General features: G+C 42.4%; 1 protein-coding gene across 1 annotated transcript; it reads left to right on the top strand.

Moving 5' to 3' along the window:
- Positions 1 to 104: 104 nt before the first annotated feature.
- On the top strand, positions 105 to 12,501 carry vmp1 (vacuole membrane protein 1). Its single transcript, XM_072392734.1, has 11 exons — positions 105 to 633; positions 918 to 1,050; positions 1,445 to 1,535; positions 2,115 to 2,225; positions 5,676 to 5,843; positions 6,118 to 6,249; positions 7,756 to 7,836; positions 8,031 to 8,147; positions 9,307 to 9,368; positions 10,818 to 10,917; positions 11,451 to 12,501. Exons 1-11 carry the CDS (start codon positions 555 to 557, stop codon positions 11,592 to 11,594), a joined length of 1,218 nt encoding a protein of 405 aa, XP_072248835.1. The 5' UTR covers positions 105 to 554; the 3' UTR covers positions 11,595 to 12,501.
- The last annotated feature ends 1,433 nt before the right edge of the window (positions 12,502 to 13,934 follow it).

Genomic DNA, 13,934 nt, shown 5'->3' with positions numbered 1-13,934 from the left:
ATAACGGTTGTTTTCCCAATACCACAGAAGCATATATGCATTATTTTGTTTTATACCTTCCTCAATAAGTGAGGCGACATGTAATTTTCTTTTAAACGCTTATTTTAATGTGCAGACTCCCGGTGTTCCTAGCTTAGCCGTTTATATGTTGGCTAACCGGTTAGCATGTGGAGGGTTGTGATGTGCTTGTCTTTGGGATCATATCTAGTTACAGAATGACCTACAAAAATACAGGATTTTAGCCCGTTGTCTATTTTACTTTCGTTTGGTAGTTTGTAATATTTTTTCCACGTTTATTTGTGTGATACTGTCCTCTGAAATCACCAAAAATATGAACGTTAGCTAGCCGGCGTGTTTACGAAATGTTCACTTTGACACATATTGCTAAAGACCCGCTGATAAGGATTTCATGATAGTCCCGCTCCGTGTCAGTCCTGCTTCCTCGTTCTTGTGAAAGCGAATAAACAAGAGAACCCCGTTTAACGCGAAACACAAACTCGTCTTCCCTTTTTTCTCTCGTCCAAGACTGCCTGACCTGCTAAACGGTGACTGACATGGCAGCCAATGGAGCGAGCTGTGAACAAACTCAGAAGCGTGCAGGACCCAAAGATAAACAGAATGGCAAGTCTGCAGGTTGGTTTTCAACTTTAATTTCTTAACAGTACAGTGGGGAAGTCTACACTTATCTTTGAAGAGCACTAACCAACTGCCACCTCATGACACACACACACACACACACGTCATATAAACACTGAAGTTGGCTCATTTTAAGTTCCTTTCATTTTGCATAGGTGCTGATAACTTTTTGATGTACGTTATGTATTTAGCATTATCCCTTCCACAGGATATAGTAATTATTAATGAACCTGTCGGTGTTGCAGAAGCTCAGGATGATTACGGCTCTTTTTGTCCTTCAGACTTATCAGTAAGAGAAAGACGACAGAGAGACAAAGAAGAGCGTCTTTCTCTGTTGTTATGGAGGAGGCCCGTCACCACTCTGCATTACTTTCTTCTGGAGACCCTCCTTAAGCTCAAGGAGTGTACCTCTAAGTAAGCTGTGAAACAAGATTTTCAAGTGTCTCTTTTGCTTAACTGTCGGAGGATATGTGGACTTACTTCTGGGAGCGATGTTCTACTCTTTTATGTCTCGACATTAGGTTTTCCTCCTCATAAAGCAGATGTACCTAAAGGATTACATTTTAAGATTAATTTATGTGTCGCAGAGGAGCTGAATTTCCTTAATTCCTCAGTGAACACGGTTGTGCCGTATAGAAAGCTCAAAGACGTTTGAATTTGTGGGGTTAAATTATAGATTTTCTGTTAAACTGAGCACCTTTCATGTTTTATAAATGATGTTTATCGGAGATTTTTACATCTTTTTTTTCAGCATGCATGTTTGGAATTTATTTTATTGATCTCTCTGTTTCCTTATCTTCCCACCCAGGCTTTGGCATCAACGAGGCACAGTGTTCTTATTTTTGGTGTTGTGTTCACTGTTCTCGATTGCGTACTCCACTGAGGGAACGCACCAACAAGTAAGGTTTGACTTTGTTTTTCTTTTAGATGTGTTATTAATCAGTACCACTTCCTTGTAGCGGACTGTTTAACAGTCAATGATAAGTAACCTTTTATCTCTTAGACCTTTCCTTGAAGAAAGCTTGTGTCAGTAGATAATGTGCCGTTGCTCTGTTGTCAAGTAACCCTTGATCACACAGTCGGTTGGCTGAGAGTTGTGTTTGCGCACCAGTCCGTCACCTCTCAGTTAAAGCACCACCCAGCTCCGGTGTGGAGTTAATGCCTTCCTAGAAATAAGTAATCACGAGCTGGCAAATGACCCCACCACAGCAAGTCAGAAATGAGTAAAGTGAACAGATGATATTTCATTTCAAATTTTAAAAGAAAATTCACGCTAAACAGTGTTCAGCAAAACAAGATTAGTTTCGATTCAGAGTCAACTGTAGCAGTGATGACTGAAAGTGTTAATTTGGTGTTAAACATGTGTAAATACATCATTATGTAACTTAAACAATTTTTAAAAAAGTAGATGTTTAGAATATGTACACCTGCCTCCCCCTTTGCTATATGTTTATGGGTTTGCCTTCACTTTCCTGCAGTATGTTCAATACCTGGAAAAGAAGTTCTTATGGTGTGCCTACTGGGTAGGCCTTGGGATCCTGTCCTCAGTAGGACTTGGGACTGGACTGCATACCTTCCTTCTTTATCTGGTAAGAGAACACCACTGGCATGTATACGCAGATATTCTTTTGATAAGATGATGCAGAAGCGAGGTGGCGCTTTTATTTCCTGATTGTTAATAAACTTTCAAATGAATGGATGTTTTTTTTTTGGGTGGGGACGGTTCCTTGCAGATGCGAATGAAAGTATGACAGAGCAACAGCTGGGAGAAAGCTGTACTCATCGGGAAGTTATGTCGGTCAAGAAGTGAAATGATTAGTATATCAGGAGTATCAACAAAGAAAAAAAACATGAACTCTCTGTAAAATGTGGAGTTCTGCTCTTCTGGCTGTACATAGAAATGATTCTCTATCTCTTACATATTACCAGTGTTCTGCTTGTTCTAACTATATGCATATGTCGGTGTTATTTATTAACTTTTGAATAATCTCTTTTTAAAGATGTGAGTCACACCTCATGTCTGCATATCTGACATAAAACTGGTGCGACTGCAAACTTGGTACAGACGGTGCCCGGTGTCACCACAGGATGGCATCACACTTCATCCTCGGGCAGAAGTTGTCGTCTTAGTCAGCTTTTTAAAAATTTTCTCACCCATTTCAATCTGCGGAAAAATCTGAGTTTTCCGCAGAACGATCGTATGACGGAGTCACCAGAATATGTGTCATTTGCCTTGGTCGTGGTAAAAGGGAGACTTAGGTAAAAAAAAAAAAAAAAGAAAGGGTGTGAGAAATTCTCTGTATTCCACTTTTGGGTGACGGTGTGGCTTTTGTTCTGTAGAACTGTGGACTATTTGAGTCAGCTTTTTCCATTAGAATGACATGCTAGGCAACGATATGAGTGTGAACTTCCTGTTTTTAGTGTGCTCCCCTCAATTAATTTTTTGCCAGCTCACTATGCTTGTTTCATCAGTTTCCCCATCTTCTGTTGCGTAACTATTCTGAACCTTCTGTTCTATGCTTCTTAAAAAGCAATAATTCCGTAGGGACGGGTGCTCATATTATATTGTGTGTCAATGTATTTGTCACAACACTTGGGAGGTGTGACCTCATTCTTTCTTGTTCTTTGGTGTGAGGCGAGGTTTCTTCCTATGAGTAGACAGACTGTCATTTCCCACAGATGGAACAACCTGGCATGTTGACGGTTTCAGCCGTTTTGATTACCAGCTTTTACCGTTTAAGTCGAGGCAATACCAAAGCGGCCCTGCGCTAAACGCTGAGAGATCTAACCTCCTAAAGTTAAACTAACAGTAAGAAACTCCGTTTGTTTTGATTGTTGCTTTCCAAAAACAAAATTTACTTCAATCCGCTCTACTTTTTTTTTTTCTTTCTGTCCATTTCTGGGCTCCTGCACATGTGTTTATCCTGGGGAGCCAAGCATGACCGAGTGTAATGTTAAACAAATTGGATGCAAGATATGATCAGTTCCGCGGCATGTTACTGAGGCTGTAACGCTGATGGAGAGGTTGAGATTGAGCGCTTTGAATCGGACACTTTCCCGAAAACATGATTCCGCCAATCCGCTGGTTTTTCTTTGCACAGTTACCTCCGATACACGTCCCGCCAAGCGCCCAAAGTCATCAATTTATCTCGCACAAACCCACCCGGTCATCACTTCCTTTTGTTAATATCTCAGCATGCTCTTGTTGCATGCTTTACTTTCTTCTCCAAGGCCCTCCACTTGAATGTTTGTCCAGGATGTGCCGTTTGAGAAGAAGGCATTGATCATATATCTCTTTCATATCCTGTCTAGTTTAATCGAGGATGCCCCTCAGAGGGCCTCTAAATCCCTGTGATCATTCCTCATTTTTCACTAAAAGCTAAAGTCTTCTTTACGTTGTCGGCCACATGATGTAAGTCTGCTGCACACGAGAAAACCTAAACCTGCGCACTAAATATAGCTTTACATTCACAGTTAAAGAAGTCACAGCCACTCATATTAATTCTGAAGAAAACCCACCAGCAGAGTTTCTGTGAATTGACCTCAGGCCTAAAGCATTAGTGAATAGCCCCCCGGAAAGGATTAGATCATTATGCTCACAGTGTTCTCAACAGCCTGATTCACCTTGAGGTTACAGGTCACTGTTTTAACAGCTGGATTTCCTGGCAAAACTAAAAAAACATTCACTTAGATGAGATCTGTCCTGTAGCCACTGGCAGAGATCATAAAGTATTTCCTACCGATGAGCTTGTTGGGGGGGGGGGGGGTTCTTCTGATTCCCAGAATATGATGTCACTTTTGCCATTTATAAATCATGTAAAAAAAAGTATTCCAAAAGTATTTTTCTGTAAAACTTTCTTTCTCTTTCTTTATTTGAAATGCTAGAAATGTAGTGGTTAGCTAATGGAGGAATAACGGCGTCATTTCGTTGTGCACCTGATGACCTTTACATAGTCAGACCCGTCGTGCTCGTAGAAAAGTCGCTAAGCAGTCTTTTCAGCCCTCTCGATTTTTAACAAACTTCAAATGTTCCTTGGCAAACTTCCACGAGTCCGTTTAAAGTGTGTTTGATGATCTGAGCGAGGAACCGGTTTTTGCACCCTCGTTGAATTTTCAGCTCTACCTGCGCGACTGAACAAAGGGATTTGGTTCAGGGAGCTTTCATCACCGGTCAGGTGACTGGAACGGGACTTTCTTCATCAAAGAGCGAGTCCCAGCGCTGTGTTTCTCTCTGCGTATGCCAACGCCGGCTTGTTGTGTCATGTAAGGGATGGTATTTAATGAAGTGCTTGGACTGGGGTTCTTTCATGGAGCGGTTTGACTCAACGCAGACGTTTTGCGTGCCGTCCATCTGCCGCCGCAGATTACCTTGAAGAAGCACAACTTTACTAGCTGTGTTCCAGGCTCAGGTGGGCCGATTGTTCCTGAGGCCAGGTGGCTCTGCCTCAGCAGACATGTTGACAGCGGTAAATGGTGACTTCCTTACCTGTCAGGAAGACTTTGTGACTCAGCTGCAGTTGATGTGTGCGCATGTGACTGCGGGCATATTGTATGGGTTAAACCATTCAAAACAGGATCAAATGTAATTACATTTAAGCACGGTGGGCTACAAATTAGAAACAGTTCATTCCAATGCAGTTAGACATCACCACATATTGCAGGCCCCACACTGACCTCGATATCGGATTCAGAAACCTTTATGAAACGGTTGGAAATCAAACCGAACCTTACGCACTCATGGTCTCAAGTCTCATTGCAGCTATTGGACTACTTGAGTGCTCATTAAACTCTTGTTTCTGTTACGAATACCTATCGTTGACAGCTTAATAATGATATTTTTAATATATTTCCGGTTGTGTGTGTGTGTGTGTTTCTCTTCTTGGTTCGCTCAATTAACCATGTTCAGAACATCCGCTCTCACATTTGGGCCCTTTGATACAGACATCCAGTCATCCTAAGTGCGTGTGCCTGTTATACTGTTCGTCAGTGTGGTTTCCAGTCCGTCAAAGTATCTCATTGTTTCCATCTCTGTCTCTCAGGGTCCACACATAGCATCGGTTACCCTGGCAGCATATGAGTGCGGGTCCACAGACTTCCCAGAGCCTCCTTACCCAGACCAGATTGTCTGTCCCCAAGTTGGAGGGGTGGAGGGCAGCATCTCCCTCCTCTCCATCATGTCAAAGGTCCGCCTGGAGGCTTGTATGTGGGTGAGTTGTAGTTTAAACAAGGATGCAACTCATTGGTCTGAAAGTGATAAAATGGCAAGAATGTTTGGCAGAGGCAGCTGACAACCTCTCCAAGTATGTGAAGTCATGTTATTTCTGCATGCTTTTATGCGGCAGCCTGGCAGAAAATGCTGCTTATCTCATTTGTGCGTGAATCCCAAGAAGTAAAAAGTATCTGAGTTTTGTAAGTCTGCGTGTCGATGTGGGAAATGAGGAGGCAAATGTGAAGCGAACATTTTCCGCTGCGTGTGTTTAGGGTGCAGGCACTGCCATCGGAGAGCTGCCTCCGTATTTCATGGCCAGAGCGGCCCGTCAGTCAGGAGCTGACCCGGATGATGAAGACTACGAGGAGTTTGAGGAGATGCTGGAGCAGGCCGAGGGTGCTCAGGTGAGAGTTGCAAACACATAAGCATTTATGCAGAGAGTTGACTTGGTCATTTTTAATTTTTTTTTTTACTTTTTCAGAAGGTTTTATACACAGGTTCATAAATCAAAATACTCTTTTGTAAATTGTCTTGAGAAGCACTACTAGCCTCAGGTGTTGTGATTAATTTAAAATGCCTGTTTTTTTTCCTACTTGATTCTGAAATATTTCTCGAGGAAGAGGAACAGCCGTGTTTTCTTTTTGTTTTTTTTTTAAAAAGAAGTTGTTTTTCATTTTAATTGTGACCGTCAGCCGTAGTTGGAAAAGGTTCAGCAGCTATTGTTGAAGTAGAAGAAGCGGCCTCATCACAGCGCAGTTGTTTCCACGCTGTCCTTCATCGCTGGTGCGATATCTTATTTGATTTGGTCTCACTTTTATAATGCACAACTGACCGTGGTGCCACTGGACAGTGATTGGTTTAAAAGCAGCATGTGACTTCAGTGAAGCCCCTCCCTCCTTGCTCTTCCAGTAAATCTGCTTGTTCGTGGGTGAGTCACCCTGATCACAGCTCCCTCTTTAATCTTCCCTCAGGCTTTGCTCTCTTTGCCTCCCTCCCTCCCTCCACCCGCCCTCCATCTCTTTTCTCACTGGCCTCTAATTTGAATGACGGACAGCTCCGTGAGGAACAAAGTTCACATGACTGGAGACTGCTGAGATCAGATGCTGAGTCAGCCGAATAGAAAGCAGAGGGGTCATGGATATTGTGTCCATCGCCTAATCTCACTTGACTAGTTTTCAGCTGAGAAAGCCACCCTCACATCGGACTGTTTATTATGGGGTTTTATTCAGAGTCTCTACAGCTACTGAGCGAGTCAGAGGCAGTCTTGTTAAGACTCGACACATGAGTTATGGGGACGAATACATTGAATCTAAGATGGGGAGGGGAAAATACAGAGCTGAATCAGAGCTTGTAACTTGTGAGTGTTTTTAATTGTTTAAACTGAGACTAAACCATGACTTAAGATAAGGTGCCAGTGTTTGAAACCGCCTTTTAATCTACTTCCTGGCTCGGCTATGATCTTCACCATGTAACCACAGACATTTCAGCCCCCAAAGCATCTGGGAATAGAGATGTAATCAATAGAGCTGCGGTGCTTTTGTACCACACAGCTTTTAGCTGAAGTCCCACACAATTGGCCAAACTTTTAAAAACTCACAGCGCCTAGAAATCCTACTCCTACCGAGACTCTTGTTTCTTATTATAACTCAAACGGTGTGATTTACAAAAAAAACAAGCGTTGCGGTTATTTTAGGGGGGGGGTTGTGTATTCGGAGATCTCCGTTTGTCTGTAAATATTTAAATCCAGGGAAATCTAACAAGATTTGAAAGCCACACAGCACCTGAAAATAGCTGGAGACAATCGCTCCCAATCGTGTCTGGAGTCAATGATTATTTAAAAAAAAAAAAAAAAAAAAAAAAAAAAAGCATTTCAATTGATTTTCCTTTTCTTCTTCCCCTTTTTTTGTCAGGACTTTGTCACAAGAGCCAAGCTGGGAGTCCAGCACATGGTGCAGAAAGTGGGATTCTTTGGGATCTTGGCTTGCGCCTCAGTGAGTAGAATTTATATTCTCAGGGTCTCATTTAAAACATTCCTGTACTTTTATTTGACATATTTGAAGGAAATATTTGTGTTTCTTACCAGTAAACACCTCACTGAACTGACTCGGTTACTGAAGTGTAATATAGATGATCCACATGGCCGTGTCAAGAATACAAGTCCGTAAGATTGTTGTGTCTTTGTCAGATTCCCAATCCTCTCTTTGACTTGGCCGGTATAACCTGCGGCCATTTCTTGGTTCCTTTCTGGACCTTCTTTGGAGCGACTCTGATCGGGAAAGCCATCATCAAGATGCACATACAGGTCAGTAGTGCAGATACAGCATTTATCAAAGATTGGTCAGACTTTGAGTTCCTCTGTGATGTCTTTTCCCTCTTGAACATAAACCATACAGGCACATGCTCACATGCACGTTAGATCTTGACATCTGATTGAATTCATCCTGTTTCATATCATCGCAATTCACTGACCACAATGTAATGAGGCATCTGAAAAATACATTCATAAGAATAGAGGTCTGCAGTGCTGACTGACTCACTTTGAACCATCTCCTCAGCCTCAGAACGTGTGGGAAAGCTCAAACCTTCTGCCGAGTTTATGACTCGGTTACTATGAAACTCCTTATTGCGCACTTCTGCTTAACTCTTTCTGATGGTGCTGGGTTCCTTTGGGGATTCCTCCTCCTTTTAGATTCTTTTAGCTTCGGTGTGCTTCCAAACCATATAGACGGGCCGCAGGTGAAAGGAGGGACGTTTTTAAGAAGTCATTAACGAGAGTTTGGATTCTTAAAATGTGCACCAGATCCAAAAAAGGTTCATTATGGAGTCTATGGAGTTGAGACTGCCACAGCATTGTGACTAATATAAGCAGAGTCAATAAGGGTCTGTCTGTGTCCAAGTGAGTCGCTGAGGATCTTAGTAAACTGAGTTAATCTTGCTTGGTGGTACCAGTCAGTGATCTCACTGCCAGACAAAGAGCACTGTCAGACTGTGGGGGGGTGGGGGGTTGGATGCTGTTGAGTGGACATGAGAAGTTTGTCCTGAGAGAAGGAAACTGAACAGACTGTAACAAAAACTTCAAGGGGAGTGGGGGGGGATTTGTGTACTTCTTGGACATCACGTGACGTTTCCTGTCTGATTTTGTCCAGGGGGCCATGTGTCATGCTGTTTAACGTTGATCAGTTTCAGAACCGGAGAAAAATAAATGTGGTTTTGGATCCCACCCCACCCCCAGCCCGCTGCTTAGGTCTATTGCAAACCACACTAAGCCCCTCACGGCCCGAAGTTGAACTTAGTGCCAGGCTTGAGTTTTGTATTTAGCGTGTCTGTGAACGGTGGCAGATGTGGCGCAGATGTGCCACCGTCAGTAAAAGTCACGACAAATGTCTTCCAGTTTCCTTCGCAACAATTGATTGATTTGTTCCTTGAATACTCACACATCTCTCTTTCTCATTTTTCTCCAGAAACTTTTTGTCATCATTACCTTCAGCAAGCACATAGTGGAGCAAATGGTGTCACTCCTCGGGTAAGTGTCTGCCCGCTCCGTGTTAATAAGCTTTTCACTGACGTCGCGGTTGGCAGTGCATTGGTAAACCACTGACTGGGGATCCTGTATGAATAAATGCTTTTTTTCCCTTTCCACACAAAGGTATTTCTTGCCCCCACACCCCTCCACATGCAATCAGTCTCTGCAGCACTGGTGGTCAGGCGTGTGAGGTCTCGTCCGAACATGTTGATCTGACTCACCAAGTCGAGCTTTGACTGAGAGGACTGGCCCGACTAGGCGGGAAACACAATCATAGACATTGGGCAAAATAAGCACTCTCAAACTTCTTACTAATCTCCAACTTGGCTAATTTCAAGGTTGTAGAAGGTAAAGTAACACTTGGCAGAATTGGCGAAGATTTTAGGTATTTAGAAATGAAAATTTAACTGAAGGTTATTATTTAGATCGTGGTCGTCTTTTATAGAAAATACAGCATTTGATAAGTTAATTTGCTGCTGATGTGCAGGAGGTAACTCTGACTGTATTTAGAGCAGAATATGTCTCTTTCTGATTTTTAAATAGAGCTCATGGTTTTTTCCCCATGACTCGCTATGATTCGCCCGAATGATGCTTCAGTGCTGATGCAGAATGTTTTTTTGGGGGTATTCGTGTGTGCTTGTATGCAGAATGGGAGAGATGATAATGAGTCACTCGAATCTAGTTGGATTTGTTCAACATCAGGAATTAGACTGTCCCCATTTGCTGTTTGTTATCTTTCATCTTTTTTGCTTAGTCTAGTCTAGTCTAGACAACATGTTTATGTCCTGACTACGGACAGAACTGAATTGGTGTCCGTCTATTATCTGCAGTACGTTTTTCTGTGCATGTAATTAATAGTTTGTCATCATATAGAGATTCCGCTCAAGTCTGTCCTGCTGCTAACCAGAATGTAAAACTACAGGAACATGTATGACATGAACAGGGTGTATGTTATGACTGGCCTCCTGGTGAGCAAATCCACACTGCCTAATAGGGACATAAACACACCCTGATTGGCTGTCTATCCACAGTGAAGGCAGCAGTGGTGGTAAAGGTGATGACATCATGTCGACTCAACTTCCTGATTTAAGGGGCTGACACGCACTCCTATAGAGAGCTTAGTATTATAAAAGGAGGGCTGAGGAGTTTCTGCTTCATTCTTCTCAGCTGCCTCCTCTGCTCACAGTAACAATTAGAGGCGGCAGCAGCTGGGAGACTGGGGGCCTGATGGTACGCATGCAGGACGGGGCCCTCAGCAGCAGCTGGTCGACTGGTGGATCAGCTTGTTGGTGTTTAGAGAAAGAGAGGACGTTATTCACAGCTAGTGTTGAACAGCCTCAGTTTTGTGGCTGAGAGGGTGAGTTACTAAATATTCTTCCTTCTTTGTGTTCTTTGTGTTCTTTCTTTTTTCTTTGTATGGTTTGCTGCCTCGTGGGTGTGCTGTGTCAGGTCTGTGCCCAAACTAGGACCATCGCTCCGGAAGCCCTTCAGTCAGTACCTGGAAGCACAGAGGAACAAGCTGCACCATGCTGGAGGAAGTGCACCAGCGGTAAGAACAATGTGTTCTTGAACAATTCAAGTGACAGCCTCTCTCACCTCCTGACATATGAGCTTCATTCATGCTTTTGCTCTGAGCAACAACTATGTGGGACCTGCTTTTTGTTAGATTGTGTACCGGCAAATGTTAATTCATACCTAATATAAATCAGTAAAACTAACTGTTATAATGATGAATGGAATTGATAGTATAGAAAGTCACATACTTTTTTTTTTTTTATTCAGGTTGTTATATTTAATAATAATTTAGAAACAGTGTAAAATGTAAAAGTCAGCACTTTCTCCTCTATTTAACTAGGAAACTATAAATCTCTTGTTTTTGGGCATATCTGAAGTGTTGATTCCTGTTTATTGACCCCAATACTGATATATTTGTAAGGAACTAGTAAAATTCTGCAAAAGAAAAGCTTGTTGTAATCATCAGCCGACCACATACCTGGAACTGTGTGTTCATGAACTCCTGTACAGTGGGTAATTCACAGCATATCCACTTTAATTCGTTTTTCTTTTTGTTTTTTTTTCCAGGATGAGAACTGGCTGTCGTGGGTGTTCGAGAAGGTGGTGCTGGTCATGGTTTGCTACTTTGTCATCTCCATCATCAACTCCATGGCTCAGAGCTACGCCAAGCGGCTGCAGCAGCTGAGACACTCGGAAGAGAAGACCAAGTGATGGCGAAACAAAGCGGCGTACGCATCCAAGTGACTGTGTTTCTGCTGCCGCTGAGAGCGCGCCACTCGGCCACAGCCACTCACAACTTAACAACAAACCTCACCCTCATCCATTCTCAGAGAGGCTGAATGCTTAAAGAAAAGAAAAGAAAGAAAAAAAGAAGCAGGTGTGTGTGTGTGTGTGTGTGTGCGCGCGCTGTTCAGGATGTGTGTGCTGTTTACTGTTCCCCTCTTCAGGTTTTGTAGTTCTTCCTCCCATCTCACTCGAGTAGTGATTGGTTCCACTGCTGATCTTAACATGTTACGTTAACGTTAAATCCTCTCATTCATCGACCTCAGAAGTAACGCAGTGGTCTGATGGTTACTGCTGTGTTAAGGGCGGCGCCCATCAGATGCTATGCCTTATGCAAGAGGGGAAAGTATGACTTCCCTTGAATATAGCTCTTGTCTTATGGACTTGATTTTTATTTAATTTTGTAACATTTAAGTATGGATGGAGATTGTTTTGGATTGGATAGTGTGCTGCCAAGATAACTGCTATGGATGGGGTTTCTTTTCAGGGTTTAACTGTCCTCGTGTTTTTGTCCTGTTTAACAGTAAGACCAGTTTGTCTTCTTTTGTCTCTGGAACTGTCGATTGGTGGGGGGGAAAAAAAAAAAAAAAAGCAATATCACCTTAAAACAGTGGGGGGTTGTTGAAGGTTTGAGTAAATATCTTAATCTCCTTTTGACAGTATGCTCAGATTAATTTCTATTCCAGTCGCCAGTGTGGACATTAACAAAAACACAAAAAGAAAAGGTGATATCATTTGTAAAGTGACATTGTACTCTCAACAAATAGTCCCATTTCTATTCTGTACACTTAGGTCAAATCTCGGATCAGAATATATATAAAACATGGAAATCATAGCACTCGTTTCCAAGTCTGAGTCTTTTATTTATGTATGTTTTTTTCTTTTACCCACTGCCTCAAACCTAATGCTCAGTTTCCTCTTAGAAACCATCATCTACAAGGTAAGTGAGGAAATTGGCATTCACGGATCCTCAAGTTTAGCCTGAAATAGTCTATTTTGACCCCCTCGATCATCTCCACCTCTTGGATGAGATGTACTCTCCAGCACTGCTTTTCCCACCCGTCAGCTAGCTTATCAGACTGGTGTTGGCAGTTAAATTTGCATGGCAGCAGCGGTCTGTAAGCTTGCTGAAGTTGTGGGCCTTCAGCGTTCCGGCCGAGCGTCTCGGCTCATCCCGACGCCGCTCTGTGATTGGTCTGTTTCTGCTTGTGACGGCCCGTCTTCAGTCATAATCTGCTTCGTGTTAGCCCAACTGTATCATGTGAAATAAACAATAAAGCGGTGGGGAAAAATATTCTCGTCTGATGCTCTTGTTGGTTTTCTTTGCTTTTTTTAAAGGCTTTTTTTTTCTTTTTAATAATTTTAAAAAAGTGTTCATATTTTCCCAAACAGTCATCAATGCACTTGAATAACCACATTAAGTAGCCATATTTGATGCTATCCAGTTATCTTTGTATTTGGACCCCATGACCTTTTACAAGGTTGCGACTGTCTTGGGAAAGTATGGAGTTTGTTATTATTTCCCAGGTTGAGATAAGACTGGGAACAGGAGTATGAAAAACATCTGTTTCCAGACTTTTACCCCTTTTCTTCCCAGAAATGAGCAGATAAGAAAAATGCTTTTTTAAATTTTTATTTTTATTTTTTACATCAACTGTCAGACTATGTATAAAAGATGGATACAGTGATGCCATCTTTTGGCTTATGTATTGTTCAAAAACTTGAGCTTTGACTTTAGTCTCAACTATCTTAGACAGCGCATTTTGAGTTGAGAAAAATGAGCGGTGGGGTCTTTTTCTCATATGCCTTCATTTTGCCTCCCCCTACTGGCTGAAGCGCACTTTTGCATTGGCTTAATTTGTCAGACCAGGAGGCAACGTTCATCTCTTACACGCAGTCTGTAGCTGTTAACGGTCGGTGGAACAAGCAGCCATCAACACCGCAGGGCTGGAGAGTGTCGGGGCGAGTTTGACGCTGATCTTCTTTATAGAAGAGACTCGATGAATAATGGGGCAAACAAACATGTTGTTAATGCAGCGTGTATATATCAAGGTTTAAAAACTGGAGGATTTTGCATTTCATACTATGTCATAGTCATTTCATCTCTTTTACTGGTTACTCCTTATTCAGAGACTGCTGATTGGAATAAGATTTAACTGGGCTCGTGTCGAACTTGTTTATACTTTGTTTAAAGTGCCTTGAGGTCACACACCTTGTGCAAATGCAAATAAACTAGCCTGCATTGAATAATGCGCTGGACTGGAATAC

The sequence above is a fragment of the Leuresthes tenuis genome, unplaced genomic scaffold, assembly GCF_036924035.1.
Source record: "Leuresthes tenuis unplaced genomic scaffold, fLeuTen1.0.hap1 SCAF_9, whole genome shotgun sequence".
Taxonomy (NCBI): Eukaryota; Metazoa; Chordata; class Actinopteri; order Atheriniformes; family Atherinopsidae; genus Leuresthes; species Leuresthes tenuis.
This window is presented reverse-complemented; position numbering and strand designations above follow the sequence as displayed.

Coding starts and splice junctions, on each gene's coding strand:
- vmp1 (XM_072392734.1), top strand. CDS start 555: ATGGCAGCCAATGGAGCGAGCTGTGAACAAACTCAGAAGCGTGCAGGA. Junction 634..917: donor ACAGAATGGCAAGTCTGCAG/GTTGGTTTTCAA, acceptor TTTGTCCTTCAG/ACTTATCAGTAAGAGAAAGA. Junction 6,250..7,755: donor AGCAGGCCGAGGGTGCTCAG/GTGAGAGTTGCA, acceptor TTTTTTTGTCAG/GACTTTGTCACAAGAGCCAA.